We start from the raw sequence: 22,723 nt of genomic DNA on the forward strand, positions 1-22,723 counted from the left end.
GTTCATGTCATCGTGCTTGTACGGAGTATCTGCAAGTGAATTATAGCTGTGCAGCAACGTAGTGCTATGCAGCACGCACTCCGCAATCCGTTACCTGCTTTGGCAATAACATAGTCATTGGGCCACTGTGTAGTAGATACTATCCATGCACCTCGCTGTCTTGGGACGAGTTCTCGATTGGTCATGGTGGAGCTTTGATCTCATGTGAGGTCCATTGTGCTCGTCCGTGCGCATATGCCTATATTATCCTCTTGAAATGATATGGATTACATCGTCTCAACACACTCATGACTCGTGTCTCATTGACCAGACGAGTAGGTTGGATCATTTATCGAGTAGTGCCACCTGAAATAACACAAGTGGAGCCAGCAGTAGCCAAGATTCTTGTCCATACTCAGCTCCCGATGTCTACCGTCTTTATGCTAACGACAGACGCTATCTTTCTACGTGGGCACCTGGACCCAGTTTATTGTGTCCTCCGGGTGCCTACTCTTATAAAAGTATCTTCGAAGGTGCTCGACGCCGTTTGTTATAATACACTCTTAGCCTTGCCGGCGTGACACATTTAATGAAATCCTCGGAACTTCCTTGATCCTGAGGCAAGTCCTAAATAGGCAAGGTTAAGAAAAGAATACTTAGGTTTATGCTTTTGTCCATGTAGCCTTAGTGATTGAATCATCTTGGCAGTTCTCGGGTAATGGAGGCTGGTTGCTCGTATAGAAATGACCTCAATAGCTTCTATTGCACCATTGCCTTCTAGTTACTTGCGAAATATAGTTGGCACGTAATAACCCGGGGTGGGGGTGCTCTCAAAAACTAGATTTCTTCTAGTTGTAGAACATTCCGACTCAAAGTCAGCTAGCTATATTGGGTGAAAGGGTTGGTCAAAATCTGGCCTTTTTCGTGATTGTAGAACGAATTATATGCTACATGTAAATTACATGCAGATATATTTAGAATTACAAGATAAAACAAACGTAGGCAATGAAAAAGAAATCATATTCAACTCGCGTTATCATTAGTCATTAGTCTATACAATAAGTTATCCATAGACATGAATGTGAAAAGCTGTCAAGAACCTGGTATATTTCAGGATCCTATGCAGTGATTCATGATATATACATAGCCATTGGACATGTTTTCTCCCATTATTTAATTTAAGGATGCTATCGACTCACGATACCCCGGTTACCCCCACCCTTCTGCCACAGCCATATACCCTCCACTGCCCATGCTTTGGCGCTTGCATGCTTCCCTATATTCGACTTTAATCCCGTGTCTACCTTGTCGTCCTCCTTCTCTGGACGGTTTTCTTGGCCGCGTCGCTGCTGGCTTGGTCCGCCTTCCGCCTCTTGCAGCATTCGCGGAATCACGCCTTCATGCTCAACCACTTTCCATAGCCCTTCTACCAGATCGCTTCCAGGCTCACCAAACTCGCCGGTACCTAATCTAAAAAGTATCCGTCCAAAGACCTGCCATGCAATGCATCTTTGGGCGGGTACTGTCGATCGACTGAGAATAGAGAGTTCAGGGAGGGTGTACCCGGCAGCCTCGGGGTCGTCCGCGTGATGGTGCAGACCGAGCGTTGTAGGTATTAATAGTGACTTTGAAGGAGGTAGCATTTCTCCGCGGAAGGAAAAGCGGAGTGCCGAAGGCACGATTTCTGTAGTAGAACTTGACGGGTGATACGCGGACAACATTTTGGGATCAGTGTCCTTGTCATCCTCCTCATTTCGAGGTTTTAGCCATGACAGGGCTGAAGAGTCATGGGGTATATCTGGGAAGTAGTGTGCTTGTAAGTCATCGTAGAAAGAAGGGGAGGTAGGGTCAAGGTTCGGCATGGGGGTTTGTCTCGGAGGCGGCGTGGGGAAATGTATAGGACCCGATGGAAATTCTGACGCAGGCCGTAAATCATCGGGGTGTACAGCGGGTGGTCTATCATCCAAGTCTGTGGCCGTAGCTTCTGAGTCGCGAGCAGTGACATCAAAGGAGACCGACTTTTTCTCCGACCTAGCCTGAACAGGTTCATCGCTTTTCGGTTCGCCCTCTCTACTTGTTCCCGGTCTGGCAACGCTTGTCGACGAAGTTGCCATTTCATCGTCAATATTTGCCCTCCGTAACAATCTTTCAATCAACGAAGGGGACAAATTCGCCAGCAAATCGGCCTTTTCACTCTCGATTTCCGCATCGGACATGGAAGCTAATCGCTGTTTGTTTTCTTCGTCTATTATTCTTTTCTCTTCATCCTCCGGCGATGCGGATTGCGAGGACAATGTTGTGCGCTGTGGTTGTGGTGGCAGTGGAGCAGCGGGGGGGTGATAGGAATAGGAAGAGCGGGGTTGGACGGCAGGTAACGCATTGGCACGTCGTTGTTGCTTGAACGCCGAGCCAGCAAGACGGTTTTTCGAAGTTGGGAAGCCCTTGGATGACGTCCTGAGAGCAGGTGCGGTGGGTGGATTGGGCGTGCGTTCTTTGATTTCGCCGATGAGGTTCGTGAGGCCGGCGGGGGCGGGGGCGGGGGCGGGCTGCTGCTGATGATGGCCGGGATCTTCGTCGTCGTCAGACAAGTCAAGAACGAAGCGCTCGCCGGGGATTGCCATGTTGCAGGGTGGAATACGGAAAATGGGCAGGAAGAGCGGCGGAGATGAGAAGAATCAATTATTAAGGCGTGCGGCTTAAAAACCTAAAACCCGCCCATGCAGAGCACGCCATTCCCGATATGGACTAGTGTGCATCGAGCAGACGGCGCACGTCCCACGTTGAAAGACCAGCCAATCATCGTGCAATGCTTGGATCCGGGGGAGTTGTTGTATTATCGGTATGACTTAAGATTTATAGTTAACTATTGTGGTTGCTTCTAGCGGTATCTTTGTGTCTCTCTGTGGTACAAAGCCATAGTGCTGGTATGTCTTGCTGACGGCCCGGCTCAAGAGAGCATGGCCGATCCGGCGAGCTGCACTTGCTTGGGTTGTAAACATGATGGTTGAATATGACTACTGTATTCCAATGAAGGAAGCAACCAAATGCCGCTTAAATCATCGAATCTGGGGTAGACTGCGTCGACGCAGTGTACGAGAGAGTCGTTCTCTGCAATACGCGCGAATAGACACATGGAAATGGCTTGAACTCGGCACGGCCTAGGTACGCTGTGGTGTATACCATACAAGAATCCGTACTGCAGAGAACACGTAGCTGATCAGACACGCGATATCCTGGCCTAGGACTGTAGCGACGCTAGCAAGGCCAACTCCTGCGAGTCCTTTTCTCGCGGCGAACCCCTGATATTCGTACCAGGAACTGCGCTACGTAGTATATAGTACGAGGTGCCAAGGCCAGAGCGCTCTGTCCTATCATGGCGCCAGCACCTCTCCACACGCCTCAGGCATTCCTACGTACTTGCTCTCTCTGCCCTTTTTTTTTTCCTTTTTTCGTGCTGTTAATTAAGTATTCTCACTAGCAGCAAATCGCAGTGGCATTCGTTCTTCTCTTTTCCTCTCTTTCCTCGACTCTGGCCCCCTTCCCCTTTCTTTCTGCAACCGCCCTCCACGCCTCCAGTCTACAACCCCTCTCGTTCTGCCTCTCTCGTTCTACCCTTTCTGCCGGCCACCAACCCCGTCCTAGTCCACCTGACTTCTTTGCATTCGTTTCCCTGCGACCAACACCTGGCATCCTTCCTTCCTGCAGCCCCCGTCACAACACGCAATTCAAGCCGCTCTTATTTTGTTTTGCCTATGAATTATTGTCGCATTTGATCCCCCCCCCCCCCCCCCCCCTTTTTTTTTTTTTTTTTATATTTGCCACTTATTTTATCTCCATTATCGCAACCATCTCGAAACCATCTTTGAGACCGATCAGGAAGGGGGAAAAAAAAAGGGTTACGCAATCCGCCTCCGTCTGTCTCATTGCGCGCGGTGCTGGTGGTGTTGGTGTTGCATACAGTGAGTAGACCTCTTCTGAAATGGCCAACGAAGCACCCATGAATAATGGGCTCGCAAACAAGGAGGAGGCGGAAGAGCGAAAAGAAGAGCAGCCGATGCCAGAGATGACACCGCCAGAGAATGGCCCGGCGGCAGACGTAGAGGAGAAGGACACCGCTAGCAGAGATACCCGCACTCGACGCGCCTCCGCTGCCAACGCCGCCTCCAACAACCAGCCCAGCACGCCCGTCACGGCCACTCGTCGCACGCGCCGGAAAAAGGACGACGCTGGCCAGGACAAGGATAAGGACAAAGAGAAAGAAAAGGACAAGCAAAAGCCAAAGAAATCAAAGGCGAAAGCCAAGGAGAAAGACGACAAGGAAGAAAAGGAAAAGGCAGTCAAGGACAAGGACAAAACCAAGGGCAAAGACGCCAAAAAGGAAAAAGAAAAGGAGAAAGACGACAAGGAGACTAAGCCGCGGCGGCGTGCGCGCGAAAAGTCCAATGCCTCTGCAAACAACACGCCGCAGAGCTCGCGGAAGAAGCCCAAGCTGGAGCATGTTGAGGACAGCAAGAACAGCCTCAACCTCAACGATGGCAGCGACCACCATTCTACAGCGCCCGCGCTGGCTCCTACCCCGCTGGCGCCTGCGTCATCCCAGCAAGTCCCCCTGACCCAAAACGGCAACCATGAGGTTATTTTCGGGGCAGCTGCGCGTCTTTCTCCCGTACAGCAGCCTGTTCAGCCTGCTCCGCCGACCACTGCTGTATCGCCAGTGAGGACTGCAGCCCTGCCGTCGTCCACCTCGATTCCGACTGCCGCCATGCAGGCCCCATCATTACCTCAGTCACATTCTTATGAAAATGTGCTTTCGACGCATCACACTCCCACGTATATGACTCCTACACACCCGCCGCCGCCACCACCACCTCAGCCTTCTCCGCCGCGGTCGAGCGGACGTAACTACGATCCTATCCGATCGGCATTCGAAGATTCAGCTCCTCCTACTCTTCCCCCTCCGGTGTCACACGGCCCTTCATCCTCCCAGATGGGGACGCCTGTCTTGTCTTCGCAGACACAGTTCAGTCCGCCGCAGCATTCTCATTCTGTTTCACCGCGACACACGTTCAGGGCTAGTGCCTCGCCGGCCATTTCCAGCATTATCGACCCGCCTGCACCTCCTGCACTGGGGCAACAGCAGCGACCCGCCCAGTCGCCCGTATACCCCAGCCATATGCAAAACTACTCCCCCTACGGCTCTAACGTATCCACACCAGCACATCACTACGGACAAAGCCCGCAAACGCAAGCGCCGACGCTTTCTCAGATAACTCACCCGCCTCCGCCGCCGCAGCAGCCGGCACGGTTTCTATCCCAACAATTACCGCCGCAGTATGCTCCACCAAAGCAAGAGCAGTTTCCTCCTCCTACGCCGAGCCAGCAGCCTGCAAACCCCGTCGACGGGATGCCCCTGCTCCAACAGCCTGTTGCAATGGAGATCGATTCCGAGCCTGCGCCTGCTACTGGACCGCCGCCTACATCTGCACCTGAATCTATATCTACACCTACACCCGCTCCTGCTGCTGCACCTGTGTCGGCGAAAACCACAAAGCCAGCCAAGAAGGAGAAAGGCACACCGACAGCAACTCCGAGCGCGCCATCCCCCAAACCAGCTCGCGCCGCCAAAGATGCCGCCGCTCCGCCACCGCTGCCCCAAGGCTCAGGTCTAATTTCCGGGGCTTTATTTGGGGTAGACGACAGCTCGTCAACAGCGTCCAAAACCGCACCGAATATTATCCTTCATGTACCTCTTTCTGGAGAGACAAACAAAATCATCAGCTTTGCCCGCTTGGCAGAGGAGAAATACGGCTTTGCAGCGCTACATCCACGTCTTGCGGCACAGAAAGAGCGGCTCGCGCGCGTTGCTGCAGCGAGTGCGGCGTTGGAAAAGGACGAGAAGGACGGTTCTGCGCGCGAGAGTGCAGAAGAAGATCTCAGTGTAGATATCGATCGAGACAGCGAAGGCGACGGCGATGTTGCCATGGGTGGAACCGGATTGACGGCGGCCGAGGAACAGACGGACGGGAAGAAAAAGCGCCGCAAGAAGAAAATCGAGGATTACGACCGCGATGATCCGTTTGTGGACGACAGCGAATTAGTATGGCAGGAGCAAGCGGCGGCTAGTAAAGACGGCTTCTTTGTGTACAGTGGACCTCTCGTCGCGGAGGGCGAGAAAGTCCAGGTCGAAAGGTACGAAATCATGCCCTGTTTCCCTTTGGTAACCGTAGTAACTCTTTCCAGGGCTGATGGTACCATCAAACGCGGACGTGGCGGGCGTGGTGGACGGGGTGGTGGAAGGTCCCGTGCAGGACAAGGACACGTCCCGATTGCATCCAACGTCCCTATTTCGGCCGAGACGGGTCTTCCTCTGCGCGGGCCAGGGTCTCGCGGTGGCAGTATGGCTCGCAAACCGCGCGCGAGCAAGGCCAAGCAGCAAGGCGAGGACAAGTCGGACCCGCGCAAGAGCGGCACGTCTCACGCAGCGGCACATCGCGCCAGCAACAAAGCATCAACCATGGCGGGCATGGTTGGACTGGCGCCAGCTCCTCCTGCGGCCCCTGCCACAGCTGCAGCTCCAGCTCCAGCTCCAGCTCCTACTTCTGCTGCTGCTGCTGCCTCAGGCCCCCAGCTGGCTCCTGCTCCGCCAGCACCTCAGGCCGGCCAGACCCAGAGCGTCTTCATGCGATAGCCTCGCGATTCTTGTCTCTTAGTTACATACATATATCAACCGCCTCCCTCTGTCGGGGGCCTGCTTTTACCTTGTGTTTTTGCGCTTGCTTTGCCATCATCTCCGGAGTCGAAAAATACAGTCAATGGGTCGTTCGGCGTTTATTGCGTCTATTGAGTATGCGGGGCTGTCTGTCTGTTTGAACTTTGTTGTGTATGTCCACTTGCCTGGGTAGACTTCATCTGTGTATTTATTTATTTTGTTTGTTTGTTTCATGGAAACCATCGTCCATATCCAATCGAGCCTGCCTTGAAATGCCGTAAGCTGAGCTGATTGGCCGGCGGGCCACTGCGCATGACATAAGCACGCAGCCCGCCTCGCCCTCGTCCTCTCCTCGTCCTCTTCTTCTGCGACACTACCTAGGTATTGACGACGACTGTTTCCGTCTTCTCTTGCTGGTTGCTTCGCAGAGATGGTCTCGTCTCATCATCGCCTATACTTTGTCTGTTACCACCTTACGGTTCCAATAGGATAGTTAGTGACTATCCCTCAGACCTTCTGTCTGGCCGGCTGCCAGCGCATCAAAGCATCTCTTATCGATAACATCATACATAATACGTTCGAAATATTATTTCCCCGCTCACTTTTGGCTTACACGTCGCATCTTTCTTACTTTATTTTGTATCTGTTATTCTTTCTATCCCACCGAAGAACACTCACAATGCACGACCTGCGCCGCCAAGCCCTCGAAAGCGGCAAGACCATCTCGCGCAAAGCGCAGTCGCGAGAGGCTTCCCGCTCCAACTCCAGAGCTGGCTCGGCCCAAACCTCGCGCCACACCTCACGCCAGTCATCGCGCGCTGCGAGCAGGCATCCTTCCGATGATGAGGACAATGGAAACCTAAGCGACGATACTGCCACTTGGAGGTAAGCTTTATTCTTTTTTTCTCGCGCTCTTTGTCTTCGCGCTTGTTTAGTTCTCTTGGCTGGCTGCCTTTTGGGATGATGTCACCGCAACCTTTTTCCCCCCCCCTTTCTTCCTAAGAGTCGACGTAATAGCACAAAAACTGTTTGTTGTTTGCCACATATGGTATCAAGTCATATGCTAAATTTATGCCACGCATATAGTACCAGTTCACTAGATGACTTGGGTGAAAACCCCGAGTCGGACAATGTCGAGTGGCCTGAGGAGTTGGCAGATTGCATCCAGGATATCCTGGATCGGAAGCGAAGCAGCGTTCAAGGGAGAGAAGAATCCCTGGCTGTGTTCTGCCGGCTCTCGAAATTTCATTATGTCGAGGAAGAAATCAGAAGTCATATTCAGGATCTTCTGGCTGCGTTTTCCCGCAGCATCAAATACGAATCGAGTGTGCGCGAATCAATTCTGGCCCTGAAGGCGCTTGAGTTCCTAGCTGTGACTGCTTACGATGACACGATTTATGACTCAGTGGAGCCTTTGCTGACTCGCACGATTCGCGACTCGGCGTCGACTCTGATCAAGGTAGCTGCGATCTACTGTCTGGGCACCTGCACTTATTTTGGCGGAACGAGCGACGACGCGAAGATGGATCAGATGAATCTCTTCCTAGACATTGTCGCATCAGACGGCCAGTCTGTCGACGCATCCGATGATGCCGGCGTCGTCACCGCTGCGCTGCAGCAATGGGGGTTTTTGGCCACGGATATCGAAGATCTAGAAGGAGAAAGCGAGGAAGCTATCGAGATTTTTATTGACCAACTGGGAAGCTCGGATTCTAGTGTGCAGATTGCCGCCGGCGAGGGCATTGCTTTATTATATGAGAAGAGCTATACGCCCCAGGAAGATGATGACGATGAAGATGAAGACGACGACGATGATGAAAACGATTCAGATGACGACGAAGAAGACGGCACAGATGACTACGGCCCCAAGCTGATCAAACGATACACGGCGTACCATGACACGCACCAACTAGAACAACTACTCTCGTCACTTGCCAACGTATCCGGCAAACGAATTAGCAAAAAGGACAAAAAGAGCCTACATACCAACTTCGCATCGATCCTCACCACGATTGAAAATCCGCGCAGGGGGCCCATGTTCAGTAAAGCGATCAACCAAAACACGAACCGGCAGTATGGCAGCAAGCGCCAAGTCAAGGTCGGCAGCGAAGGTGTCATGAATATCGATCGATGGTGGAAATGGCTACGTCTTGCAGCTTTGCGACGTATTTTGCAAGGAGGTTTTATGGAACATTATTTTCAGGGTAATCGCGCGGTGCTGGATGCATTACCGGTTATGCTGAGGGAAGCGAGTCGTCCAACAGTGAACCGGGGTGGATATAAGAAGGCCGCCAAGTTTAGGAACTCGATGAGGAGGATGGTTGTGGAGGAGGATTGATTTTTTTTGTTTTTTTCGCGTTTCTCATCTCTCTCTCTTTTCCTATACACGTGTGACTTGCGACGTGCACTTCTTATCTCAACCTTCCTTTTTCTATTCTTCTTTCCAGTCACAATTGATTCAATGCAAGCATTCTGTTCCCGGGATTTGACGATATCAAATTATCAGGATTGTCCCGACTCTCAGGCCATAGTGCTAGAGTGGAGCCCCGGTCATCACGGTTCGTTGGAGTAGTTGGTTATCTCGCATCCTTAACATCAGTTAATCGGATGAGGCCGCCATTTCGAGTATGGCACGAATCACTTCACTTAATTCTTTTTTGCGTCATTCTTGCTTCTCTATTTTTTTTTTTTTTTAAAAAAAAGCACTTCCATTAGTCTACCATGGTTGTCCGCGCTGGAGAAAATTTCAAGTCGTATGCGTAAATTTGAAAGTTTTTCTCTCAACAATCCAAAGTTCATCTACTTACTTTTTTCTACTTTTTCAGCTGCACAAATTGAATGTGCTTCCGAGTCATGAGCATTGATTGAGCGGAGAAGAATATGAAAAAGGGTAGTGAAACTGGGGTATATATATAGTGATAAGACGATATTGTATAGAAAACAAAACGAAAAGTAGTGTTTTTCTTTTCTTCCTTTCTTCCTTTTTCCCTTCTTGATTTGTACAGGTGCACAGAACACAGAGAACATGGAGAACGAGAGGAGAGAAGAATGGCTACAGCTTGAAGATAGGAACAACATTCGACCATTCCCCTCGCGATCGCTCCTCCCAATACCCATCTTTACCCGACTTCATTTTCCAGACTATTTCTCCTCCGTCGCTGCTAGAATTAAGCGCACCACTGGTGACGACCTGCGTAAACCAGCGCGGCTTGTAAACTCCTCCACTATCTTCGAGTTCGCGGCGACGCTCGCGCTGTTTCTCCTCTAGCTGCGCCTTCAATTCTTCGGCGGCATCTAGTTCGTTATTCTCCAGCGCGCGCTGATCGGGCCGGAGGCGCGAATCGGTGGGCGGTAATTTGCCCTTTTCAATGGGCGTGGTTTCATTCAGAGTTGCTGCGAATGTCGGGAATCCGTATCGTTTAGCCGCTTGATCGACTAGTGACCCCGATGCCCATATGGTTTTGTTTGTTGGTGAGCCGTGCTCGGTCAGTTGCAAGGAGCCCGTCCATGTGCCCGTGAGACCAAGTGGGAGCTCGTGGCCATGTACATCGAACGCTTTCACGATGACTTCTTCGCTTCGGCCCGAGAACATGCCGCCTGCTTTGAAAGTCGAGACTGTTTTCTGGCCCGTTGTCTCATTGACCACGACCATCTCGCCGACCGGTTCGACGTATTTTTCGCCTGCAATAATGTTCCGTAGGAAAGACGTGGCATTTCCCCAGCTGAAATGGTCCCCGGTCGAATGGAGACTCAGTCGCGTTTTGCCGTCTGTGGTGATTTCGGCCGATTTGCCCCAGAATTTCTGCGATGGCTTGGGCGATTGCGTTAAGCTCCAGTCTCGGCTGTCGGCTTGGTATGCGAGCTGCACCGGTCGATGCGATACTTTCTCCACAAGTAGTCGAAAGCCGCGGTCTTCGCGTACAAGCTCGAATGTTTCTCCGAGAAGCGGGTTGAAGGGCTTGCGAATGGCCCGCTCTTTCACGCGACTTGATGACAAGCTTGAAAGCGCGAATGCAGTCACATATACCAACCGCTCAAGTCCGTCGGTTGCACTGGCAGCTTTATCTAATAGAGGCGAATACTCCATGCACTCGGCAGCTCGTTGCAGTAGTGACAAGGGCTCGTTGGCTGTCACCGGCATCGTAACAGCAGACAGATCTTTGCCCACGTTCTTCCGCAGAAACCCGATCAGACTGGGCGGAGGCATGATCGGAGCGGCGACTGTTTTTCGTCTTTGCACGCTGTCCAAGGGCAAGGGGCTCATGGATTTGGGTTTTGGTGGGAACAGCACGGCGGAGCTTTCCTTCTGGAGCGAATCACCTTCACTGCAAGATGATAAAGCATCGTCATCGACATCTACGTCTTCATCTTCGGCCTCGACTTCCGAGTCGTGCTGAATAGTGAGAAGAGGAGATGTTGGTCCCGCCTCAGCATCAAAGAACTCTTGTGAAGCGTCTGATTCCATGCTGACCCGGGAACTGATGGTAGTGATTGGCGGATGTCGTCTCTGCTTGCTTTCTCCAATTAAGTTGGTGAACTCTCCAACAACACAGTCAAGATCGCGAAGAATAGCCATTAAGTTCTCATGAATCTCATCGTCTCGGTCTGTGTGGCTGGTTACACTTCTAGGTTTCGGCTCTTCAGTAAGTGCTTCATTCGACGGACTAGGCGCTGCTAAATGTACAGCTCCATTTTGCCGCTTGTTGGTGTTGGTGCTACTGGGTTTGCGCTTCCAGAACGGACGCTTTGGCTGGAAGTCAGGGTATTCGTCTCCGTTCACGGAAGAGCTCTCCGCTGCACTGGCTTGTAGACTCTGTGAGCGCCGGCGGCCCGCGGCGGCGGCTGCTGTTGCTGCTGTAGAAGCGGAGGAAGAGGTGAGATATTTGGGATCGGTATCCTTTGCCAGCCGCCGCACAGCATCTCTCGACCCCGAGACTTTGCTCACCAAACTCTCGATTTGCTCCCATTCAATGTCCTCGTTGGGGTCCGGAAGATGGCGTGACACGGTATTTGAAGGAATCTGTAGCAGCGGAGATGCAGGAGTCACGACCCTGTCGTCTTTGCTCTGCTTGGAAGCCCGCTCCAGCGCCGTCCGCCATGCGGCGAAGTCTTGCTCATTATTTGCTCGTAAGTGCCAGATCTCCGCTCCGGAATCGATGGATATTTCTCGTGTAGCATCATTGGCCGCGACAGCCGCCAGGTTGAGCGGAATAGCCCCGCGGAGCGCCGAGGAGTTCCGGTCGTGATAATAGGAAAGTGTGGAGGACGTGTAGTCGAGCGAAAAGAACCGACGAGCCCAGCCCTGGTGTCGCTTTCGACGCCTCTTTTGCAGTATGCCCGTATGCACCTGTGTTGCGGCGCTGTTGGCGGAAGAAGCACTGTTGAGGCGCTTGATCGACTTAGCGCCGGACACGGAACGTCCTCCTCTGGCGGTGCGCGGGTTGTCAATGGAGGTGCTCGAGTTATTTGTAGGTCCCAGCTTCGGCGATGCACGCTTGCCGGAGCCTCCGATGTTGCTGACAGTGGCTAAGGCGTGTGGAGGGTGGACTTGATGGACGGATTGCGGCGGCGTAGCTGTTGGGTATGTCATGAGAACGAAGGTGGCCATCTTGCCGGTCGTCTTGGAGAAAGTATTATCGAACACCAGCGCGTAATTCCCGCCGTCATGCAGCGGGACGTCAAAGATACCCTGCGAGATCTTGTCGGCTTCGCATTTTCCCACCCACTGTGTGGGTTTCAGGCCGGCGCTGCGGAGCTTTTCGATCACGGCGGATGCTTGTGCATTGTCGGCGGACGACTCGGCGCTGTTGGAGTCGGCGTTGAGAGCTGACGAGGCAGAGGGAGCCGGCTGGCCAAGGTGCTTAAAGATGCCAAAATTGAGGGATTTCTTGTGAGGCTGCAGACTCCACGAGATGGTATGGCCGCCCTGGACCTTCACCCAGCGCACGAGGTAGGACTACGCATTCATTCATTCATTGCATTGTCAGCAGGACTTGGTCGTCTCGACGCGCGTTGGGCACGTACCTTGCTGTGAATCTCGAGCTCTTCCATGCCCGCCATGGCGAATAGACGTGCGCTGTCTGCCAGACAGACAGGGAGACGATGTTGTTTGTTGTTGTTGTCGTTGTTTTGATTTGACAAGTTGCAACAAGCGTTCGGCTGGCTCGGGGGCCGCGCGGGCTCTTTATTTATCCGCCGAGTATTTTTTTTTTTTATTTTTCAGCTCTTCAGCTCTTCGCCGTGCAGCGCATAGAGTCTACAGGATGCTCGATATTTATAATCATTCTGTTAACTACCAGCACTCGGAGGAGTGATTACTAAGTGTATCGACGCTCTTGCCGGCGACTTCCGCTGCGTTCTTTGCCTCCAGCTTGCCGACATCACGCACTGCTTCTACCATCATTCAAGCTCAGGCTCGAGTTGCTATGAGCACGACCATGGTATACAGAGCAGAGAACAGAGTGGCCAACGTGGGCTGAAAAAAAGCACTGAGTCGGCTCTCTCGCACGGTGGCCGGGAACCCTACCTGATAACTCCTGCTTCAGGCTACGCGACTAAAAGGAGAACGCATGCTTCTTGTTTCCTGCATTTATGATTTATATACTAATTGTCTAATGTACACATGTGCCTGGCATGCGCCTACCCAGCGAATTCATGCTTGGGCTGTCCACGGGCATCCGACGGCTTGAAGCGAAACATATGGCCACCCTCGTCTCCAGCAATCTCCTTCGTCCCCCGCCATTTCCCGCTGGCAAGAAAGATGATATCAAAGTTCTTCCCGCCCCAGGTCGTGCAAGCAGGGTTTCGCGCAGTGAAAGTGATGTCTTTCAAATGCCGGCCTTCAGGGCTGAACACCATGACACGGCTCGAGTCGAACATGGCGATCCATAGATTGCCCTCGGTGCTGTGGCTATTAGACTTTTTCCTCTCTGTACTATGAATATGAAAAGAAAGAACGAGCGTATGCTTACTCGACAACCATCCCATCAGGCTCGCCAAACGAGTCTCGCCTATCAATCAAAAGCCGCTTGTTTGAAATATTGCCACTCTCCAGGTCAAAATCAAATGCATACACGACCATGGCCACCGAGTCATGGAAGTAGACTGTATTGAAACAGAAAATTTAGTCAATGCTCCTTCTCCCTTGGATTCAAGACTAGACTTACAAGTCTTGTTATCCGGACTCCAACCCAGCCCATTCCCACAAACAACGCCCCCGTCTAGCATCTCATGCAGACTTCCATCGGGGTCATACCTCCACAACTTCCCCTTGGGCGTCCCGTACGAAGCCGGGAGTTGGTTGGGCCCGTAAGCCATAGCCTTCTTATCAATTTCCGCGAGCCAAAAGCGGCCTTTAGCATCAACGCCGCCGTCATTAAACCTCAGTTCGTCCCTCTTCTCCGTCGGAATAATCTCCTTAACAATCTCCATCTTCCCTGTCTCTTCGTCCAGGAAGCATACTCCCTGGTAATACGCGGCAATGTAACTGCCGGGCTTGTTCTTGCGGAAAAATTGCACGGTGACGCTGTCTTCGAGATGTAAAACGCGCGCTTCCCCGATTGCGTCTCCCGTCTCAGGATCGACTTTGAGGATATATAGTTCTGCAGGCTCTGCGAGACAGTCCACCCAGTGCAGTGTGGAATCGCTGGCGCGATAGATGGGCGCTTCTCCCAGGATCATTTGGCCCTTGGGGCAGTAGTAGAATGGCTTTCCGCCGCTCAAGACCTCGAGTCCCGCCATTCTTTTGCGTTTGTTCGAGATGTTTTTTGAGTTAGCTAGTTTTGTTTTGCAGGATCCCCCGAGGTTGAATTCTAGAAAGGAGAGACAACGTTCAGGTATGTTTGATTATAATTCATGCAATTGGTCCAGTCAATCAATACAGCTGGCTGCAACCCCCACGTAACTAGCATCCCACCCAACGATTGCTGATAACCACCACAGCCATCCCGCGCAATACTGATAACCTTCAGTGCTTCACTATCCTGCCAAACCTAACAGCAGGCATTATTGGCACCAAGCTAAGGGAGCTAAATCACTATCAACCTTGGTTAGGCTACCCTGCTGGTGCCATAACAATTGGAATGTGCGGAGTAACCCGGCCTTGGCCCAGCCTCCAGCAGATATCCTGGAGCAGCTAGCTACCCATGGACGCGAGCACGTTTATCCCAGACATACATCCACCCTAGTCCTCAAAATCAGGCACACTAGTATACATATACACACTCTCTTACAATCTACTTGACTTGGTTGAAACTAGCCCACGCATAAACATTCAATAGGTTGAGTTGTTGTGAACCCCGAAATGGCGGTAACTGGGGATGAACATCACAATGCCTCACCGTCATCACGGTGGGTTAGCATGAAACATGCGTTTACCTCATGGCATGCATTCCACGACTCGATGCGGCTGCAGAGTGCTTCTTCGATGCTAGCGAACGAGGACTTGCTGCCCTCGCCTCCCGAGCGACAGACCTGGACCGTGTGGAACTTTTTTGCTTATTGGTGTGTATCTTCATCCTCGTCTTAGTGAATGCATAAGAGCTAAAAGTGGCTGTCTACAGGTGGAGCGAATCCTGGGCCGTATCAACATGGAGCCTGGGCTCGTCACTCATCGCCCTCGGTGCTACCGTGCGAGATGCATTGCTCGTCGTATTATTTGCCAATATCCTGTCGGCCGTGGTAATTGTTCTCAATGGCCGTGCCGCGTCGAGATATCATATTGGGTATCCCGTGCTGGCTCGGGTGACCTTTGGAATTTATGGGTCTTATTTCTTCGTGGTCTTGAGGGCCATATTGGGTGTAATCTGGGGTGAGTTTTAGATCTCGTCTCTGGAGTCAGGCTAGCCGTACTGATGGGATCGTAAATGGACAGGCGGCGTGCAGATGTATTATGAAGGGCAATTCATTTCGATTTGTCTTCGGTGTATATTCCCAAGTTGGAGCCGGCTTCGTAATACTATACCAGCTGTAAGTGCATTGGATGTTCCTTTCCTGTTATTTGAAGGTAGCTGATAAGATTGCAGAGCCAGCAAATCACTACTCAAGGAATGATCGGTTTCTTCCTTGCCTTCGTCTTCACCCTACCCCTAATGCTCATCCACACTTCCAAGATCAGACACCTCTTCAGCTTCAAATCTGTCGTCTTCCCCCTCGCCGCCCTCGGCGTGGTATGCTGGGCCACTACGGCCAACGGTGGCCGCGTATCCGCAAACAAGCTGGAAGACACATCGCTGCAGTCCTCATCCACAGCAGTATTCGCATGGGGCATAATTGGCCAATTCAATGCCGTCATGGGCGCGAATTCCGCACTGCTCGTCACAGTACCTGATCTAGCGCGCTATTCCAAGACCAAAAATGCCCAACTATGGGGCCAGCTTCTGGGTCTACCTATTGCTCAGCTTATCTGTGCCGCTATTGGGATAATCACCACCTCGGCGGTACACAATATGTGGGGGGAACTGTTTTGGAATCCGTATGATCTTTTGGATGCTATCCTGGATCATTCGTATACATCCAAGGCCCGTGCTGGTGTTTTTTTTGCTTCTGCATCCTTCGCTTTTGCCACTATGGGCACATCGATTGCATGCAATATAGTCCCGTTTGCTGCCGACGTGACGTGTTTGGCACCGAAATATGTCAATATTATTCGAGGCCAGTTTATCTGCTTGATCCTTGCCTTTGCTATTGTGCCATGGTATGCGTTCTCTCCTCTTTCCGGTCCCATTCTCTTCTTAACAAGTACATGCTAAATCATACCAAGGCGCATTGTCTCCTCGGCAAACGGCTTCCTCAGCTTTCTCTCCGGCTATTCCATCTTCCAAGGCAGTGTTGTATCCATCATGACGGTCGACTACTTCCTCCTCCGCCGCGGCAATCTGCACATTAGCGCCATGTTCACAACCTCACGTCTCGGGGAATACTACTACAACTTCGGAGTCAACTGGACCGGCATCGCAGCCTTCATCGCCGGGTTCTTGCTCCCATTGCCAGGATTCATCTCTAGTTTCGGTACGGTATCTTTCAGTAGTACTGCGGCAACGGACATGTATGATTTGGGGTGGTTGTTAAGTTATTTGGTGGCGGGGGTTATCTATTATGTTGTTAGTAGATTTGTGACTGCTAGAAAGACGGTTAGGTCTTGTAGCGAAGTCGCCTTTGAGGCCAATGTGCCGAAATCGATTGGGATGGGGGTGCAGAGTGATACGTTGGTGGTCGATGGGATTGAGATCGTGGTTGGTATGTCGACTCACGAGCAGGATGATATGGCTTCCTCGCCTTTTTCTGTTGCTGCTGGCCCTGCCAAGGGCGATCTTGTATGAGGAAGACGCTTGTATATATCTATATTCCTAACTATCAGAGTGGCATGTACTTGATCAACAGCTTCCGAAATAATATAATAGATGGCATTTTCCATATTTTATGACAAAAGAATATGTAAGTAGACAGACTTATGCTAGCTAGCTTGCTCCATTTGATAGAAATGATATGAGAATACAAGAGTAGAAATATAATCAACAGGGTAATAATAGAGAAATGGTTTTAGTCTGTCCAAATGCAAATATACCCTTTCCCTTACTGGTTAACTGAAAATTTGATCAAATACAAGAAAGGGTCAAAATGACGAAAAAACACAGAAGAGAAGAACAAAAGTTGATCAGACTGATGTTACAATTTTTTTTACCTCCGCGGCACACCCTGACCAACACGGCCAACTTGCATGTTAGTAAATAGCAGTTTAAATCCATTGCATAACGCACGCATATCAGGGTAGGGGTTCCGCTGAAGCTCGTAACCTTGAGGAATAATTTTGACGTTCCAGCTTTGCAGAGATGCATTCTGCCCGGCTTTGAAGCATAGGAAGAAATAGCCTGGGTATTTTGGATTGATACAAAAAGCGTAGACGGAGCGTTTGGGGTTGGCCATTGTGTATGTTGTAAGCCACTTTTCTAAATGTCGTGTTAGCCAAATTCGTAAAATAATAATATGAAGGGTTGCAAAACGTACCTGTATCGGCTTTGGTACCAGTTTGGTACTTCTCATGCGCCATAATTTCGTCTACCTTTCTAGCCATCGTCTGCACATGGCTGACAATTAACTCGTCCAAATCACTGTATGTGTATTTACCACCAATCTTCAAAGTTCGACCGACCGAATATTCATTCTCCTTATCCAATTCCAAAACGTCGATATGTTGGTAAACACCATCCGCAACTTTCCAAGTAACTGTAAGATGATCAGGTCCCTTGGAGGATGGCCTGATAACACAGTCGCCTCGATTTTGTCCGCCCAAGTACTCTTCTGCTTGCTTCGAATTGTATGCACGGTATAGCGGGTGTTTAATGACCCGAACGAAGCGGCTTTCAGTTTTCGCTTTCTCTTGTAGAAGATCTCGATCTTCTTGCTCCTGTCGCTCATCCCATTCGCCGCGGTGTTTCTCAATTGGCCGCTGGTATCCTTTACTAACTTTATCTTCACGAAGGGTCATGTTGCACGCGAATGTCTTCTTGTTCAAGTACAAGATTTTGCCTTGGACAGACTGGTGAACTTGGAAAAGTGCTCTGGGTGGAATGTCATGTCGGTCCGTGATGTCTGATTCAGAGACCAATACTTCCACGCCGCAATCAAGTCTTCCTTCAATATGATCTGGGGCAATTCGTTTGATGGACATCGGCACTACCATACCATCTGCTAAAGTATCATTGGTCTCACCCGTCAGCATGGTGAAGATCTCGTCCGTGCTCGGGAAGACGAATTGTTTCCGCAGTTCTTCATATGGCTGTTGCAGTTCGGCTCTGATTGTCTCCAGGGTGGCTCGTTTACGCTGGTTTAGATTCTTCTCCAACTGTTCGGCATATTCCTCTAAAATCAGGTCATTAACACGATCTTGAAGATCATCTTTGAGGAGCTTTCGAACGATAGCGCCGGCGCCTGACTCGTCTGTTTCCGCTTTGATGTCTTCCTCGTCGAGCTCCAATGCATCTGCGGCCATCTTCCGAGCAATATCATAGTCTTCAGGATGGACTCGGGTGTTATCTAAAGGATCCGCATCCGTCTCAACGTTCTCCCAATCCAGATATAGAAAGCTAGCGCAATTATTCCACACTTTGACGCCCATGGCGGGATATTGCGCCTCGACACCGAGTAGCTCCACGCGATTGTTGACGACGCCACCGTTCATGTTGACAATCTTAACTAAATGCGAAGCCTTTCGGGGCCCCAAACCACAGACATACTGAAGAAGATTTTGCGTTGACGTATCACTCACTGCTTCATTGATATCAACGCCACACAGGTTGACCATATCGACTAGTGCGCTCTCCAATTGTTTCGAGACAACATCCTCCGACAGATATCGCTGGCCGGGAGTGAATTGAATAGAGACCAAGTCTTTGCCGAGTGCTGCATATTCCTTCAACGGGTTTTGGAGATATCTAGCGATACCACAGCAATACGATGTGAGCCAACTAGACTTGATGGGGAAATCAACGTTGGCACGTTCGCTGTTGGCATATAGCTGAGCTGTTTCGCCATTCACCATAATAACCTCCAATCGATCAGACACTTCCTTCGCTTCTTTACCTTCGCCGACTGTATATGGCGCAGCACGGAGATCTTTGCGATCAACAATGTCACAAAGCAGCTTGTAAAGCTTGCGGGTCTCAGGAGACCGACCGGAGACAGCGATGACGTCGGGAACTCGACGACGAACTAACCCAACAAATGCTGCAACATCTTCACCGTCTGGAACGCCACGTTCTGGGTCACCAATCTGCAATTTCGCAAATTTTCCATTCTCCTGTGGTCGTCCCTCTTCCTCAACCCAAACCCAATGAATGAAATGATCACCATTCACGGGGGCATCGCCGTTAGATAAAGCAAGTACTCGAGGAACGGTCCCAAGAACCATTCCTTTGGGCTTGTAAGGAGCCTGGTCTAGTTTGTTGGAAAAGACTTCTCGGACCTCCTTAGTGACATGATTTTCACAATTCTGTCTAATGTTTTCCTTGACGCTGCGGGTCATCAATTTCACAAGTCTGGCAAGTGCGGTATCAAGAACTTCGCGTCTTTCACGATTCCATGCGTCGGCGACGTCACTCTGGCTATCGGACTCGATATGGCTGTATAAGCTTTGGCGATAGCGCTCAAAGTTCTGAAAAGTGACCGTCACATTTATCAAGCCTTCTTCCTCAGCCTTGAGCATACTTAGGAAGAGCTCTGGACGTCGCGCAATATCAGTAAGTTGTTGATTGCGCAGATACTTAAACTCGTAGTAAGGGTGCTGTTCGTCTATCCGCCGAAGACCCTTTTCCGTTCGATGGCAATCCACAACGCCATTCCTGTAAGACTGCTCACGGATGACCTTGCGCATCCTTGGATTCGTAACTAATTCTTCCACGAACATAGCCTTTGCAGCCCTAAGAGCGCTTGTTGCATTGGTATAGTCTGCGTCTAGTGCGGTATCTGCAAGTTCTTCTGGAGGCTTTTCAGGGTCCTCGGTGTATTGCCCGCGTCGGTTTTGAGAAGCAGCTTGCGCGAATGCGTCTGCAGTAATGCCGAAAGAACGCACGAGACTATAGACATTACTCTTGCGAATTCTTTCAAAGAAGGTATTAGCACCGGCTTTTCGTCGATTCGTCGTCTGGCCATTGGTCTCGCCATCCGCTTCACCTGAACCGTTTGCTTCCTCATTGGCCAAAGAAATGTCTTTAATCTGCGGTCCATATTGGAAGTGCAAATATTCCTGGACATCTTGCAATTCCTCCATGGTAGTTGCAGAAGAAAGCATTTCATCCACTATCTCGTCCTGGACATTCAAGTCCTGCAGTTTCTTATATGTCTTTTGCAGGGTATGTCTTTTGTCAATATAGGCTCGGAATTTCAAGTCATGCTCGAAGATATCCCACAGATCGTTCATATTCAATAATTTTTGAGCGCGGACTACAAATTCCGGGGCATCGGGATTGCCAGGATCTGGGGATGCTGGAACCTTGGCGGCGTGAATAAGATAGTCTTTGCGGTGCTGAAAAATAAAAGGGACTTCGAAATCATCAGTCACCATAAACTCGAGCACTTTAGCAACCGCACGTTGAAAGGGGTCTTGTAGATTGTCTTCAATCACATGCTGCTTCCTCAAGAGCATCAAGTTCGATATCCAAATGGCTTCTTCGCGGAACTCATCGTCGGTAAGGACGACGCCTTTGTATGGCTTGCGCGCGATTTGGTGGCGCTCTGGTTCGTCGGTGAAGCGAATTTCGTTGTCCTCATCAGTCAACATCTTCTCGGCAAGTAGAGTAGGCTCGAAGACGTCCTTCAAATCGAGGTGCTTCTCCTCCTCTTCTACCCGCTCTTCTTCGTCTTCCTCCATTTCTAGAGCAAAGAGATAGTCTGTACCGTCGCCAAAGGCCGCACGCATATCCTCAAGAGCGTTTTCATCGAGGCCAGTAGCTTCTGTGATGGCGAGACCCGAGATTCCCTTCCGAACAGGATGAGCAATTTCTTCATCGTCTTCCAGACGCTGGCGCTCTTCGTCCGAGAATTCGTCTTCTTCGATGAAATCGTCCATTTCCAGTTCATCGCGACGACGGTGACTGGGCCTTCCATAATCAGCCTCTTCTTCTTCGTCCCAATTAAAGACATCGGCGGGGCGATCGGCCTTGTGGCCTCTTTTCAGGCGTTTAAATTTTGACTGATGATTCAATAAAGTTAGGTATTGGCTACGTAGAACAGGAGGTTTCTAGCACTTACTTCTGCTGTCGGGGGTTGAAATTCGGGGTTCTGTTCGCCAATGAGGTCTAGATCTTCCTGGTCGAGATGCACATCATCACGTTCACGTTCCTCCCGCCTGCGCTTCCTCCGTTCTCGCCGGCGCTCAGCACGTTCCTCGGTCTCTTCGTCTTCGTCGACGATAAATCCCTCCCGAACCTAGAGCCTCGGAAAGTCAATGTTAGAAGATCGTCAAGGTAACCCTGTGTCGATGATTCAGCCTTACCGCTCGAGCCGCTTCTTCGTCCTCTTCTTCCTCGTCGTCCTCTTCGCTCGAGTCAGCGTATGAAGGTGGTTGACCGGTGCTGGGCCCTCGAATGGGCTCGCCAGCCTCCTCGTCGAAATCCTCATCATTCTCCTCCTCGTCCAGAAGCGCCTCGCCCTCAATCAGATCTCTGGTGCTCATGATGGCGGCGGTCGTCAAGGGTGCTGCCAGATGACAAAGCAATCTCAATGAGGTGCGTTACGCTCACTCGCTCCAGCAAGAAGCGATCAAAAGCACGAGTGAAGGTGGGTTTTTTGTTGTGAGCGCTCACAGCTGGCAAGAGCACTTGACTTGGCAGCTGCGACTGAAAAGGGCCGAAGGCGCGCGCCTGCGGCGTGGCGGGTGCGCTATTCCGTAAGCAGCTTAAGCGTGGCGCATGCATCGGCCAGAGGCTGGTGGAGCGGATCGGCTGCTGATTGGCTGATATTTATATCTGCCCTTTACTATTTACAACTTACTATATTTACTACTTATTTATTTACTGATTTTCAGAAAACTCATGAATGGCATAGAACAACCTTTGCACTAATCCGTGCTGACCCAGCATCCGCCGGAATAAAACAGAGACAGCGTCTGGGCAGTACTCACCGCGTAGAAAGACTGACTATTCGCTCATTATTCCCCGCCTCCTAGCGAGGTTTCAGTCATAGCCATAGCCATAGTCACGGCGCTGGCTTTGTGCCCGACTACGCACTGCCAATCGAGATTTTTGCCTTGCTATTGCACACTATTGCCTATAGTTACGTGCGGTTGGCAGTAGTCACGTAGTCCCTCTCTCTGAGCTCGCCGCCCCAAGCGCGCTGATTGGCCCCGCTGCATCTCCCACTCAGTTCATCACGTCCGTTGCGTGAACCTCGTCTCTGGCAACCGCTGTGACTGCCACTAATTCAGTCGTGGCGGACGGATATTTTTGTCGTTCGATCGCTATTTTTATGCCTCGCAAGCCAAGGCCGTCGTATGCGGGAAAGTCTATTGTTTGTTCGCTCCAGATAGGGCTTCCAAGGTGT

The 22,723-nt window shown here is 50.9% G+C and overlaps 7 protein-coding genes across 7 annotated transcripts, besides 1 other annotated feature; 3 read left to right on the forward strand and 4 right to left on the reverse strand.

Annotated features, from left to right (window-relative positions):
• Positions 1-1,018: 1,018 nt before the first annotated feature.
• Positions 1,019-2,600, reverse strand: UA08_02033 (hypothetical protein; the record flags this gene model as incomplete). Its single annotated transcript, XM_020261763.1, has 2 exons — positions 1,019-1,030; positions 1,179-2,600. 2 exons carry the CDS (start codon positions 2,598-2,600, stop codon positions 1,019-1,021), a joined length of 1,434 nt encoding a protein of 477 aa, XP_020123669.1.
• A 1,358-nt stretch (positions 2,601-3,958) lies between these two features.
• UA08_02034 (hypothetical protein) lies at positions 3,959-6,667 on the forward strand (the record flags this gene model as incomplete). Its single annotated transcript, XM_020261764.1, has 1 exon — positions 3,959-6,667. The coding sequence occupies one exon, from the start codon at positions 3,959-3,961 to the stop codon at positions 6,665-6,667; it is 2,709 nt and encodes a 902-aa protein (XP_020123666.1).
• A 700-nt stretch (positions 6,668-7,367) lies between these two features.
• On the forward strand, positions 7,368-9,026 carry UA08_02035 (hypothetical protein; the record flags this gene model as incomplete). Its single annotated transcript, XM_020261765.1, has 2 exons — positions 7,368-7,573; positions 7,775-9,026. 2 exons carry the CDS (start codon positions 7,368-7,370, stop codon positions 9,024-9,026), a joined length of 1,458 nt encoding a protein of 485 aa, XP_020123667.1.
• Positions 8,469-8,552: a repeat region (Identified by RepeatMasker using a combination of RepBase library and repeat library created with RepeatScout).
• A 714-nt stretch (positions 9,027-9,740) lies between the features above and the next one.
• Positions 9,741-12,748, reverse strand: UA08_02036 (hypothetical protein; the record flags this gene model as incomplete). The annotated part of the gene is made up of 2 exons (XM_020261766.1): positions 9,741-12,644; positions 12,713-12,748. The coding sequence occupies 2 exons, from the start codon at positions 12,746-12,748 to the stop codon at positions 9,741-9,743; spliced, it is 2,940 nt and encodes a 979-aa protein (XP_020123664.1).
• A 486-nt stretch (positions 12,749-13,234) lies between these two features.
• On the reverse strand, positions 13,235-14,428 carry UA08_02037 (hypothetical protein; the record flags this gene model as incomplete). Its single annotated transcript, XM_020261767.1, has 4 exons — positions 13,235-13,271; positions 13,332-13,622; positions 13,660-13,792; positions 13,855-14,428. The coding sequence occupies 4 exons, from the start codon at positions 14,426-14,428 to the stop codon at positions 13,235-13,237; spliced, it is 1,035 nt and encodes a 344-aa protein (XP_020123665.1).
• Positions 14,429-14,990: 562 nt separating this feature from the next.
• UA08_02038 (hypothetical protein) lies at positions 14,991-17,007 on the forward strand (the record flags this gene model as incomplete). The annotated part of the gene is made up of 6 exons (XM_020261768.1): positions 14,991-15,190; positions 15,250-15,497; positions 15,654-15,655; positions 15,712-16,382; positions 16,449-16,733; positions 16,797-17,007. 6 exons carry the CDS (start codon positions 14,991-14,993, stop codon positions 17,005-17,007), a joined length of 1,617 nt encoding a protein of 538 aa, XP_020123662.1.
• A 358-nt stretch (positions 17,008-17,365) lies between these two features.
• On the reverse strand, positions 17,366-21,857 carry UA08_02039 (Transcription elongation factor spt6; the record flags this gene model as incomplete). Its single annotated transcript, XM_020261770.1, has 5 exons — positions 17,366-17,400; positions 17,446-17,634; positions 17,693-21,374; positions 21,434-21,610; positions 21,678-21,857. The coding sequence occupies 5 exons, from the start codon at positions 21,855-21,857 to the stop codon at positions 17,366-17,368; spliced, it is 4,263 nt and encodes a 1,420-aa protein (XP_020123663.1).
• Positions 21,858-22,723: the final 866 nt, after the last annotated feature.

Source organism: Talaromyces atroroseus (assembly GCF_001907595.1).
Source record: "Talaromyces atroroseus strain IBT 11181 chromosome Unknown scaffold_1, whole genome shotgun sequence".
Taxonomy (NCBI): domain Eukaryota; kingdom Fungi; phylum Ascomycota; class Eurotiomycetes; order Eurotiales; family Trichocomaceae; genus Talaromyces; species Talaromyces atroroseus.